The sequence below is a fragment of the Lycium barbarum genome, chromosome 10 (assembly GCF_019175385.1).
Source record: "Lycium barbarum isolate Lr01 chromosome 10, ASM1917538v2, whole genome shotgun sequence".
Taxonomy (NCBI): domain Eukaryota; kingdom Viridiplantae; phylum Streptophyta; class Magnoliopsida; order Solanales; family Solanaceae; genus Lycium; species Lycium barbarum.
The window spans coordinates 19,656,988-19,671,135 of NC_083346.1; the positions used below are offsets into that span (position 1 = coordinate 19,656,988).

The 14,148-nt window shown below is 33.8% G+C and overlaps 1 protein-coding gene across 1 annotated transcript; it reads right to left on the bottom strand.

Annotated features, from left to right (window-relative positions):
* Positions 1 to 766: 766 nt before the first annotated feature.
* On the bottom strand, positions 767 to 10,974 carry LOC132613919 (26S proteasome non-ATPase regulatory subunit 12 homolog A-like). Its single transcript, XM_060328215.1, has 12 exons — positions 10,812 to 10,974; positions 10,543 to 10,737; positions 7,679 to 7,786; positions 7,493 to 7,597; positions 7,274 to 7,330; positions 6,991 to 7,187; positions 5,789 to 5,888; positions 4,487 to 4,599; positions 2,283 to 2,436; positions 2,071 to 2,148; positions 1,240 to 1,479; positions 767 to 1,163 (listed from the first exon to the last, which is right to left on the bottom strand). Exons 1-11 carry the CDS (start codon positions 10,812 to 10,814, stop codon positions 1,261 to 1,263), a joined length of 1,329 nt encoding a protein of 442 aa, XP_060184198.1. The 5' UTR covers positions 10,815 to 10,974; the 3' UTR covers positions 767 to 1,163; positions 1,240 to 1,260.
* Positions 10,975 to 14,148: the final 3,174 nt, after the last annotated feature.

Consider the following 14,148-nt stretch of genomic DNA (forward strand, 5'->3'; position numbering starts at 1 on the left):
TGCCCCCACCAGCATAAACTTGTGGAGGAATTACTAAAGTTATGCCGGACCCGGCATACTTATGCCAAGTCTGCCCATAAGGCATAAGTATGCAGGGTCCGGCATAAGTATGCCGGGTCCGGCATAACTTTGATAATTCCTTCACAAGTGTATGCCGATGGGGGTATAACGAAATTTAAACTCTGCCTTACGATTTTTTTTTAAAATTTTGACTGTGTGAGGATTCGAACCTGGAACCCATGAGATTTAGCCGAAGGGCAAAATTTAAAGACCACCCCAAAAGAAGGGCAATTCTGCAAACTGACCCACTTGATTAGAACTAATGGGTTGGGTTGTAACCCATTCTTTATTCTTTCTCGATTCAGTCCATCTTAACTCAATATAATCTTTAGATGGTTAATAACCCGTCATTTATTAACTCAACCCCTTTTGCTCCGCTCAAATTTAACCCCCTTAATTAGCAGAAAACAACTTGGTTTTTGGCTAGTAAATACAATAGAATCCCGCTAAATAACGTTACGTGCTAGCTATTCCCGGAAAAGCACGTAAAGCTGTAAAAGGAAATTGGCTTAAAATACAAATACACAAACACACAAAATGAGAATTTTATCCGAGAATATTTTTTAATCCCCAGAAAAAAAAAAAAAAAAACACAATGGACCTGACTTTCTTTTGCCATTATGTGAGAACAATTCTATTTCCCCTTCTTACTTCGTTTGCTTTACAGCTTAAAAAATAAAGCATAAAGGAAAAGAGAGGATCTGCATTAACAAGGCAAGTATCTAATCTTTAGACTATTCAAGAAATATCCCATACTGTCATCAGAATTTCTAAATTTGATTCCCAAACATGGGGCCACACCATTGAAAATACTACAGAAAGCTGCATTTGAAATAAAATCATTGCTCTGATCCTCCAGTCTTCTGAATGTGATAAATAGTAACTGAGTAAATAAGTGTTAAAGAACTTGACATCTCTCAGCATCAAACCTAAATTTCTGTCGATCACAATGAATAAATCATACGGAGAAAACATTGATTAAGATACAAAATGGGGGAAGCAAGTTGAAGCCCTGAAAACGAGCAGGCAAATCGTGATGGTACAGGCAGAAGAATCAAGATTGCCAGTATTTGTCTCTGCTGCTTGTCCTTAGAAATAGAGTACTGCAAAAAGGATTTCAACTTTGTCACAATGAACTTCTGGACCAGAATTGCTACTATAATTGATTTGAGGCTCTACCTGTGGAGTCGGATCAATCTTTCAAGCCTTTAATGCAGCTTTGTGCACCATTGTTTCTTTGTGGATCTGGTGGCAACTCTTTTCGACAAGGTCAAGCAGCTTCTCCAAATTAAAAGCCCATGAATTCAAGATGTCATTGCTGTCTTTTGCGGGTTGGAAACAGACTATACCCATAGGTCTGTCAATCTTAGCAACCAATGCTTTTGATACAACCATTTCAGATAGATGCTTTTCGGCTTCCTGAAAAAGAAAAGAAAAAAAAAGATGAGGATTCCCAGAAGAAATGTATGCTATGAGACGTAAAAAGATTCTGAGACAGCTGCAAAGCCTAGACATGCTGTGGTCAGTAACAATGAAGAGAAAATAGAATGTTGCAACCAGTGATTGGTTTTCAGTTCCAACATTTGAAAGTTTAGTGCACAGAAAGGTAAAATATAAAAAAGAATATAATATTGGGAACATCTAGCAGCTCTCCGCTGATTTATGTCAATAGCTTATTATTTTTCACTGTTACAGAGATTAGTGCAAATGTGTAAAACAAATTCCCCATCATCAACAAGAGCTACACCAAGGATCTAAAATATCGAGAACCGGTTCTGAAATAATAAAGCTAACAGCCTATGTTTTTTACATAGTTCATTGCTGTAAGGCACAGAGAGACCTCAAGACTTATAGTGCCTCAGCCTTTGCACTTAGGTTAGACCATATTGGCTTAATATTATATAATAGCAGCACCTCACCAAATACAACCAAAGATGAAGTAAAACATGTAGATAGTACACAACACTTAAAAGATTTTGAAGTAGGAATAGCAATTAATTAAACATGCACCTGAATATCGAGGCACAACAAATCTGCCAATCTCTTCAAGGTTATTCTTGAGTAGTATTTTGAGACGACAAGGATGTTCTGCAAGGAAAATAGTACTTCAAAAGTGAAACCACAACTCAAGAGGAAAATGGCCTGCAGCATAGATCAACCTAACAGATGCCATTATGACAAATCATCAAATAGAGAACTAAAAGTGAGCCTTCGGATATTACATGCTCTATAACTCTCAGTTGGAGATCTTTGGCAGCCTTGTCGCCCAAAGTTCCACCAGGCATATTCTTTTCATTTTCAAACTCATCCTTGAATGTATTCCATAAAGCAGTCCACTGAATGACCTCCATCGTAATCAATTGCTTCAGAAGCAGCCTGAAGCAAAAACAGAAGGAATATACAGAAATAATCATTAGCCTGAATTTAGTGTCCCAACAGTGTAGCAGTGTTATCAAAAGCGAAAAGCGCAAAAAAAACTCTTAAGGTCAGCTAGGGCTTTAAGCGCTAAGCGCAAATGAAGCGTGGGCTTTAATGAAAAAAGGCGCAATGGTGCAAAATATATATATATATATATATATATATATATATATATATATTTAGTCCAAGACTACTAATAATAAGCATGAATAACAAATATATGGACAAAGAAATTGTAAAAACATTACGATAAAGTGAAATATCAATTATCTAGTGTCATGTCTTCAAGAGAGGCTCATTGGAAAGGAAAAGTATGTCTTGGGCCTTGATTATGACACTGAAGCGCGCATAAAGCGAGGCGAAGCGCTCAACATGTTTTGAGCCTCGCTTCCGGGCTTAAGCACGCCTTTGATAACACTGTAGTGTAGAAGGTCCGCATTTAATGAAATATAAGAGACTAGATATGATAGCCAAGTAGTAGAATAAGGCTATAACACAATCCATTACTTGATATTTCTGTTTAGAGTTCCAATTTAGAAATGTCAGTATAAGAAAGTATGGACTTCAAAGATCCCCTGATCATTGAACGACTCTGATCTCCTTCAGTCTTAACATGCAAGAAGCATATCCAATAAGCAAACGTTGCAACAATGCAAAACCCATTGAACCAGACTTGACTCTATTCTACAGCCAATTTATAGCATGTGATACGATTTGACTAGAGGGGGGTGTGTGTAAGATGGCTCAATTGACACTCCTACTATATTAGTAATCGAGGAAAATATTGAGACGGTTGCTGAGAGTTCATTCATTACAGAAACATGGGATAAATCTGTGAATACTTAAAAAAAAAAAAAAAAAAAAAAAAAAACCTCAAATTCTTGAAGTTTTTGAAAGATGCAGAATAATATTGTTGGTGGACGGTGGCAAACATCCTCAACGTCCCAAAATGGAAATTGGCATATAAACTTGTGCCAGAGGTAGTATAAAATAGTTATCATCAAACCATAACACGCAGCATGAAATAATTTCCGCACTAATAGTTGATGGCAGATGGCAAAATTTTGAGAAATCTTACCCTACAAACCCCTGATATACAAATGCAAATACAACATTATACAATTATTGTAGACAATGTATCAACCTTGTATATAAGTGTATAATAATGTATAAGAGGAGTTTATACACACCTCTAAACTGGTATAAATATTATACAAACTTATACAATAAGTGTTTATACATAATAAGTGTTCATACATAATGTAGAAGAGGTGTTTATACAAACTTCTACATTGTATAAAAGTGTGTAATAACGTATAAAAGGTGTTTATACACACTTTACTCGATTGTTTTGGCTAAGACCGGATCAAATCAAACTTAAGAACAATGACTTCGTGTCAGATCTAAAATTCAAATTACTCTTTGAAATGGGTTTACAATATGTCATCATCATAATCACTAAAAGAAACAGGAGAAAGATATGATACAAAAAAGTAGTTTGCTGCTGAAATCTTTCCTATTTCAACTTAGATCTAAAATTCAATTTACCCTTTGAAATGGGTTTACAATACACGCCCAACCAATCTTCTTTGAATCTAACTAAACAAACCGGAAACGAGGAGAAAAAAAGAAGAAAACAAACCGGAGAAAGAGAGTGATAGAGAAAAATGGAGAGAGGGGGACAGAGAAAGAGGAGTTTATGAGGAAAAAAAAACAAACCAGAGAAAGAGAGTACAACAACATACCCAGTTGGATCCCACAACGTGAGGTCTGGGGAGGGTAAAGTGTACGCAGAGAAAAATGGAGAGAGAGGGACAGAGAAAGAGGAGTTTATGGGATAAAGAGGGTAACGAACTCAAATACGGCTAAAGCGCGTAAATATTTCCCCCTAGCTATCATAGAGTGTAAGAATCCCAAGATAGTATCTCCACAAACATAGTAATTCCTTTTTCCCTATTTTATAAGTAGCAACAATAAGCATATTGCAAGAGAAATTTTCGCATGAAACCTGAAATGAGGAATTTCTGAAAGATTCTTGTCCTCCAAAGTTGAGTTATGAAGACTTGATTGCATAGGATCATGGGGAGACAATACCAAGTACCAGCAAATTTTCCTCAGAACCTACATAAAAAAACAGAGTTCAGCACGCTGGTTGATCAATCATTATCTGCAGTTAACCTCTTCAAGATTTGGAATCTCAAATACAAATGACGAGCTCCTCTACCTACATTTATCCATCTCTACAAATTGGAAATGTTTTTAAAAATAAAAAAATCATTCTTGCTCCGTTAAGAAAAAGCCTCCTATAAGAGCTTCAAATTATCAAAATAGAATACACATTATTTTTTTATTGGTGACTTCAAGTTAACAAAATAGAATAAACCATCGCACATATATTACTCCTAATATACCAGTTCGAAATTTGTTTTCCTTTTCCCCAAGCTATGTTACAGTTGTTTTTACACAAATAAATTAGCATAGATGCCTATTGTACTTAAATATGTGCTTGAAGTACGAGAAGGAAGCCAAAGTCCATTGATCAACAAGGGTGGACTTGCAAGTGATAAAGCTCTGCTCTTTTTCCCCCATGTAATCATCGTTCTGACAAATGAAAAGGATGCCTACCCCTTATCTAAGAAAACGAAAGGGATGCCAACTCTTATCTCCTGAGATGAAGAGAAGCCCGAATCCTGACTAGCTGCATAAGACTAAAAGCTAGCCCCAGCTCGTAATTATCAGATGATACTAGAGAAAAATTAATCCTATTCCTTCTCTTCTTTAATAATTCATTTCCCAAAAAAAAAAAAAAAAAAGGGGGGGGGGGGGGGGGGGGGGGGGGGAGTATGCATTTATGAATTTGATATATTAATGGCTTCATAGCACCTCTACTTGATGAAGCAATTAAAATTTTATATAGCATAAGTTAGTTTACTTGCTGCCTAATTTTAAAGTTATGCAACAGTGATGTCTCCATTTCAATAGATACATAATTTCCAAACCGTTTTACTTTTGTCAGAGTTGGTATCTGATATTTGTAAATGACTTTAGTGTCACTCACATTATCTTGAATCATATTTTTTTTGGATGAAGTGAAATATCCTTAAGGCATCTAGGGGAATGATATGATGCAGCAGAGTGGTTATTGTTTGATTTTTCTCTAAAGAATTGCGCATTATTTCACCAGCGCAGCATTCCATAGCTGTACTACTTTAAGAATTCAAAACTGAATGTACATTGGATAATACAACAAGCAACATCTCGAAATTATAAATTAAGTAGAACGCGAGTACGATTGAAAGGGACCACTCACTGGTATCCACTGTTCTGGGTCTTCTTTCACTGAAGGGATCTCATAGATAGACTTGTAACAGCGACATATTTCAAGGTAATCATTGTTATGTGAGTAATACCTGCAACAGAAGTAGAACAAATGACTTACCAGTTAAGGATATACAAATGCAAATAATGATATCCAACTGCAACTATTCGTTCATCTAGAGCTATATCATTCTAAATAAGTAAGCAGGGTCTAAGGCCTAAGGATTGCAACCTGCTAAATCAACAGTTCAGAAAATTATGCAAGGTCCCGTTTAGATGAGCATAACCATGTCATTTAATTGTCATGTAATCTGAAGACAACTTCAAGATACTTCTTGTCTTCTTGAAGGAAAGAGCAGCGTATAACAGAACTATAATTGCGTTCTAAGTTTAGTCCCCTGCTCCGAAAAGTGCATTCACAAATAAACCAAATCAGAGATAGCAAATATGAACCAATCTCAAACAGGCAGCTCTGTTTATCTTGCTTTAGTCCCTATTTTTTCAACGGCAATGGATGCACAAACGTGTATTATCTCTTTGGATAAAAATATGAACCTTTCTACCAAAATGAAAGGTTCATATGAGCCAAGGATCTATCGGAAACAGCCTCTCTACCCCGCAGAGGTAGAGGTAAGGCCTGCGTACATCCTACCCTCCCCAGACCCCACTTGTGGGATTACACAGGGTATGTTGTTGTTGCTACCAAAGTGAATCGTTTCTGACAAAGTGCAGATAGTATTCCCTTTAGTCCCTTGGTACAGTTGATTTTCTGTGTGTGTGTGTGTGTTGGGGGGGGGGGGGGGGGGAGGACTAGAATTCTCGTAGACAACTAAAACATATACAATACGAAGACAATCAGAATTTTTATTCAGAAAACATGTCTTATCCATACTCAAATGAAGCAAGGAACGTAGACCAACTACCAGCAAATAAGCAAGTTATGTCTTAAATACTGCTAATATTTCCAGTCCAGATGCTACACAAATCACCAAAAATTGGTGCAGAAGATGCAAGCTTTAAGTACGACTACATTAAATATTCCAAGTTTTCCAAAGAAATAAGTTATGTTATATTAAAATCCTATTCAGTTTGCATGAATGTGCTGAGTGCTTGATAGCAAGAAGGGTGTAACATTCATCACTTCTAGAGAAAATAACTTGATTAAACCCACATTTAAAACATAATCAGATGTACCTAATCATTAATTGATAATACATCTGCTTCAACTCTAGCAGTGATGGAATATCTGCGGCGGGCTCCTCGACCACATTTTCACCCTCCTTTGGTTTCTTCTTTTCTTTAGAGGGATCAGCTTCAAACACTCTGGGGTTGATCTTTCTTGAGAGTATTTGAGCACGAACATAATCTTCACGATCTAAGCATAGACGAACCTGCAGTATTCAACATAACCCAAATAATCCAAAAGCATGCTCTCATTTGAGCTTTGAGTAGAAAGAGAAGGAAGAGTATCACATACTTGTTCAAGAATAAAGGCTATCTTTTCAGTTTTTGCCATCGCTCCAAAGGTTTCAACCTGTCAGTAAAGCCATTGGGCACATTACCATTGTAGGTGAAAAAAATAACCCGAAAGCTTCTTTTAAGAAAGAACAAGGACCGGGATATTGCAGTTAGACATCAATTGCACAAAGCAAAAAATACTTAGACGAGACCAAAGCAAAGGTCAACAAACACTGACCGCAACTTCTTGCATCAAATCAGCAGCGTCAGCTATAAGTCCTTGTTCTTCTTTAATCTTTGCGAGTTTCTTAACCAAACGAGCTCTCTCAATCTCAACATATATCTACATGCCAGATCATAGTTGCTCAGTACGAAATAGAAACAGATCGCAGCAATGTCTTTATCAAAATGAAAAGACGCTCACCTTTCCTGCAGACACATTGTTAAGCGTTTTGATGAGTTCTATCTTAGTGTCAAGATCTGGCGTCTGATCAATATACTCCATTGCTTGTTGGACCATGGCCTGTACAGCCTGCACAAGAATAGCAAAACACCAAGCATGTTACTATAAAGTTAAAAGAGGACAAATGAACCCAAAAAATCATCCATCAGTGCTGTTAGACGAAGTACAGCATTAAAGTTTAAAGAGGACAAATGAACCCATAAAATCATCCATCAGTGCCGTCACAACTAGACGAAGTACTGCATTGCCACATGTGTATATTTTTCATGAGAATGGCTCATTCCATATTCATGGGGAAAAGGAAGAGCATATCTAAAAAGGCACTTCAAATATGGAATGGACAAGACTCAGGAGCTTACAGAAGACACTAGTATGCTTGTAAGTGAAAACAAGTTAAGATAAAAAAATATATAATTAAGCACCAAGCACAAGCGATCCAATTTCTTCTTCGTTTCCAATTGCCTAGGCCTCATCATGCTAAGCAATTCCATGGTTGAATACTTCCTTGCATCCTTGGCCATTGCATCTCCAAGTAATTTGAGTTTCTTGTTCCAGTAAGTTCTATACAGAAGTAGTACTCAGGTAGAAATCCCTGTTCCTTAGGGAAACACATACAAGACCACCCGTGATCACTTATTCACTTACACCCCAAATTCCAACATTCTCCAAGACGATTTTTTGCGGCCATAGGAAACATGGCCCAAAAGTTCCACACATAAAGCTGCTAACCGACAATTTGGTTGCCACGAAAGGTTTCTGCTTTTGCATCTTAGTAGTAGTTGACATTTTTTGTTGTATCCTCACCCCTTCTATTCAATTGTTTGAGTTCCTAGCTTTTTCTTTAAACCTCTGCACTTAATGTCACTAACCAAGAACTTTGGCCCTTTGTACATCCTTTCCAAATTCAATTCTAAGAAAGCTCAAATGTGTCTAGATCTATCTTTCGTTTCATTTAAACCCCTACGAATTCAGTTTTGACCATTTATTTTGAGCAATCATTAAATATGAATACTAGATCTTGAAGTCCAGCAACCAAATATCGCCCGGAAATAATAATTCTATGAAACAACTTCATGAATTTTTTTAAAAAGGAATTGCAAAAGCAGCAGTCTCTAAAGTAGTTCATCAGTAAATCAGGCAAAATCATGGTGCAACATGGCAATTATGAATGATGCAGATATTTTTAAAGATTTTCTCATGTTGAAGGATATAGAATAGATAAAGTTGATCAAAGAATGCTACTTCCGACATCATCAATTAGAACAATCGAAATAATAAAAAAAAAAAAAAAAAAAGAGGGAGATATACAAAAGTTAGATCGATATGGATAGAGTTGGTCATGGAGTATGCCTTTAAACTTTATCCGTAAAAAGTCTTAAGGTCACGAGACAGTGCTAGCTTTTTGGTATATTTAAATTTGTAATGTATAACAAAATCATATGTTTTTCGAGTATGTGTCCATTAAACAGTTTTAGTATGCATATTATGTAAAAGATGATATGAAATACACGTACGTTCGAGACTAGTAAGTTTTAAAAAGAACCATCTTGCATGTATTTTCCTCACCTGCACTTTCATATTGCTGGAACACATCAATATAAAACTTATTCATTAGTCTCTACTTCTTTTTTTTTGATGATCGAGAGCCTTTGAAACTCGGCGATAAAGGGCTTGCAATTCTACCCTTCTCCACCTAAATACCAAGCGTAGTTCGCATAGCGCAGGGCTGGATCCCACCTTTTTTTATCGATACTCAACTTTTTTTTATTGACCATGGTGTATAGGCTAGCTTGCGCGCACCTCGACTAATTCCATGGGGTACCTGCTACCTCCCACTAGCACCGGAAACTCTATCCACCAACGCTTGGACAGATGGGAAGAAACCACCTAGTGTTTTTTGCTTCTCCTGAGATTTAAACCTGAGACCTTGGGTTCTCTAGTCTATATAGTTGCATTTTTAAAAAATCCTAGAACGTTAATTAGGTAGTTTTTTAAAAGTCACTTTCAGTTTAAAATAGAGACTTGACACATAAGTGGATAAGTTTACACTTTTCCTAAGTAGAGGTCCAGCCTATCCAAACTTCCGCTATGTTCAAGGAAGCATTCGTAGGTAATCATACATATCTTTTTAATCAAGTAAACCAAAATATTAAGCACTTCTCCGCCCTTTTTGCTTTTTCAAAGTCCAAGTAAGACCAAGAACCTCACTTCCATTCCGTTTGTACCAAGCAAAGCATAGAAATGACCCTATCCTCTCACCTAGACCTAGAGAAGAACATTAACCCAATACCCTCACCTCCTTCCTCATTAAAGCAAAGTTTACAAGTCTGTTCATAAAAATTCAGAAATTTGAAAAACACCAAAAAGCTGTTTTCACTTTTTCCAGTCCAAATCACTCACAAAAATTAAATAACAACTCCAATTTCCAAATACCATTTTTCACTTTGAAAACAAAAACTACTTTTTTCAAATACTCAGAATTTTCATGGCCAAACGGGTCCTAGTAAATAAAAACATGATATTTCAAGTCCAGATTCATAGACAAACCCAAAAAACAAAACTGGAAAAAATCAACTGATCAATGAACAAAAAGGGGAAATTTTCAAAATATACAGCCCAACATCATACCTGGGCAAAGCATTATACATAATGTATCAACCTTACATAAAAGTGTAACAAAGTCAAAATATGGGCTACGTGGCGTAAATATTTTCCGCATAGTAGACATAGAGCGTAATTTCCCCTAGAAAATCATAATTTAGTAAATGAAAACATGATATTTCAAGTCCAAAACTGTAAAATCAACTGAAAATAAATTAAAATACCTGTTTTAATTGTCCACGTCGCTTAGACAAGAGAAGAATCTGTTCATTAAGCATTTTCCATGATTTCGCATCGAAACAAAGTTGAAGTATATCTGTAGCTGCTTTTCTAGTACCTGCCACGTCACCAGCTTGTCTCATTTGTTTCTCTACATTCAATAGCGCTTCTATTTGCGCTTCCAATTTCCCATCACCTTCCTGTTAACAACAAAAAGAAACATATTTAGATCGATAATTGAGGATGGATTAGAGAAATTGTAAGGTTTAATTACCATGTTGAGTGTTTTTGGAGTTGGATTGAGATCGATTATGAAACCCTAGAACAGACAGAGAGAGAGAGAGAGAGAGATTGAAGACTTTTAAATTTTTATTTTTGAGTGGTTTTTACAGTTGTTTTTATATTTTTGTTTATTTTATTTTTCGGGCTACTAGTTTTCTTGTAGGAATAGTTATGCTCTGCCAAAAAGGGCGTTAATATCTTTCTGGGATAACTTTTTACTTTACTTATTACTAGTATTAATAAAACAAAATTTCTACTATTTAGAAGAGTGAGTAAAAAATAAAAATTTTAGGCCCCCCATAAAAAGTGGAACCCATCACATCTAAAGTCACGGTAAAAAAAAAGTGGACCCCATATTAACAAAATTAAGCAATATTAAAAAAAAAATGAATCCCGTATTAAAAAATAAACAATGTTAAAAAAAAATATAGGCCTCATATTAAACACCATGCGTATCCGTAGCAAACACTAATATAATAAAGTTTTAAATACGGAGCACAAACTACAATGTTATATTAATCGTGTTTTGAACATAGTATCTCATATTGACAAAATCAAGCAATATATATATAAAAAAAAAATTAATCCCATATTAAAAAAATAAACAATATCAAAAAAAAAAGTTCAGACTTTGTATTCTTAGCAAACACTAATATATAAAGTTTTAGATACGGAACACAAATTACAATGTTATATCAATCGTGTTTTAAACATATATATATATATATAAATTTGGGCCCTCCCCCATAAATTTTAAAAAAAAAAATCCCCCCCCCCCCCAATATTAAACAGGCCCAATAAAATAAAAAATTGTAAAAAAAATAAAAATTCCCCCCCCCCCCCCCTTAAAAAGTGGAACCCATCACATCCACACTCACGGGAAAAAAAAATTGGACCCCATATTAACAAAATCAAGCAATATTAAAAAAAAAAAAGTGAATCCCGTATTAAAAAAATAAACAATGTTAAAAAAAAATTGTGGGCCCCATATTAAACACCATGCGTATCCGTAGCAAATATTAATATAATAAAATTTTAAATACGGAGCACAAACTACAATGTTATATTAATCGTGTTTTGAACATAGTATCTCATATTGACAAAATCAAGCAATATATAAAAAATAAAATAAAAAGTTAATCCCATATTAAAAAAAAAAAAGTTCAGACTTTGTATTCTTAGCAAACACTAATATAATAAAGTTTTAGATACGGAGCACAAATTACAATGTTATATCAATCGTGTTTTGAACATATATATATATATTATGCATAAAAATAGTGCAAACTAATAATGTTCAAAAGGGTGGGCTCCATATTAAACAACACCAAGCAATATAAAAAAAACTATATAAAGCATGGGTTTAGACCCATGCTTCATCGTCCGTTGTCCCTTCAAAAAAAAAAAGGTGGGCCCCATACTAAATAACATCGAGCAATAAAAAAAGTGGAACTCACCACATTAAACTCACGGGAAAAAAAAAGTGGATCCCATATTAATAGAATCAAGCAATATTAAAAAAAAAAATTGAATCCCATATTAATAAAACAAACAATGTTAAAAAACAAATGCTTAGAAAATCAAACAATTAAATCAATAATGATGGACTCATTGTCACATGCGTATCAACCCATTAGTGGGAGCAAATGAAATTATTGTACAACAATATACTTAAAATACTTATATATTAAAATAAGATAGAATTTAATTACTTTTTCATATTTTTCCTTACTCTAATAAATGCGAAAAGAGATTAATGTCATAAAAGAAAAAATAATATTAAATGGAAATCAAATAATTAATAAGCTAAATTAGTGAAATTATAATTCTAATTGACGTTTCCTTAAAAATCGTGTAAAAAAAACATGACAAGTAAAATGAGTTAAACAAAAAATATTTACTAAAAATTAAAAAATAGAAGTTCTTCATGGCCCCATATTAAACACCAACCAGTATTAAAAAAAAAAAAAAAAGTGGAACCCACCACATCCAAACTCTTGGGAAAAAAAATGTGGGCAAAATGAATCCCATATTAAAAAACAAACAATGTTAAAAAAAAAGTGCTTAGAAAATCAAACAATTAAATCAATAATGATGGATTCATTGCCCCATGCGTATCAACCTATTAGTGGGAGCACATGAAATTATTGTACAACAACATACTTAAAATACTTATATATTAAAATAAGATAGAATTTAATTACTTTTTCATTTTTTTCCTTACTCTAATAAATGTGAAAAGAGATTAATGTCATAAAAGAAAAAATAATATTAAATAGAGATCAAATAATTAATAAGGTAAATTAATGAAATTATAATTCTTATTGACGTTTCCTTAAAAAACGTGTAAAAAACAACATGATAAGTAAAATGAGTTAAACAAAAAATATTTACTAAAAATTAAAAAATAGAAGTTCTTCATTTAAATAGAAAATCGAATTTCTACTTCGTTTCATCTTAAACATATAAAATTAATATAATAATTTGAATTAGAATTATCCAAATCAAATTTTGATAAAAAAATTATATGTATTACTTTACTATTACTACTATATAGAAGAGTCAGTTTATACATGCAACATCGTCGTCCGTGTTCGGTCCTATTTTTTTGTTTAAGAGTAAAAAAAATTCTTTGTGGTCTCACCCACTTTTTTATTTAAGGCAAAAAAAATGACGTTTTATACTTTATATTACCAACTCTTCTAAAAAGTAGATAGAAATACTTTATTATATTTTTATTTTTCTACTATATAGAAGCATCGGTTTACCCATGCTTCGTCGACTGTCACTCTTAAAAAAAAAAAAAAAAACTGGACCCCACCCTCCCCAAACTCATGAAAAAAAGTGGACCCCACCCTCTTCAAACTCATGAAAAAAAATGGACCCCATATTAAAAAAAAAAAGGCAATGTCAAAAAAAAAAAAAAAACGTGCATCCCATATACTAAAAAATCAAACAATATTCATATAATTCCCAAAGTATCCCCATCAAGTCAATAATAGTAGATTCATTGCCACATGCATATTAACCCATTAGTGAGAGCAAATGAAATTATTGCACAGCAAAAAACATAGACCTCATATTATTATTTTTCTTCAAAATATTTAATTGCTGTATTTTCTATTCTGCCATGTCATTTATTTATTATGTTTACTAAAATAAATATACTTAAAATATATATATTTAAAAAATAACATACAATTTAATTACTTTTTTATTTTTATTCTTACTCTAATAAATGTGAAAAGAGATTAATATCAAATGAAGATCAAATAGTGAATAAGATAAATTAGTCAAATTATAATTCTAATTCGCGTTTCCTTAAAAAC

Excerpts from the sequence above, each read along its gene's own strand:
- LOC132613919 (XM_060328215.1), bottom strand. Across the intron at positions 7,331-7,492 it reads ATTTGATGCAAGAAGTTGCG|GTTGAAACCTTTGGAGCGAT; the intron begins GTCAGTGTTTGT and ends CTTTACTGACAG. Across the intron at positions 7,188-7,273 it reads TAGCCTTTATTCTTGAACAA|GTTCGTCTATGCTTAGATCG; the intron begins GTATGTGATACT and ends TGAATACTGCAG.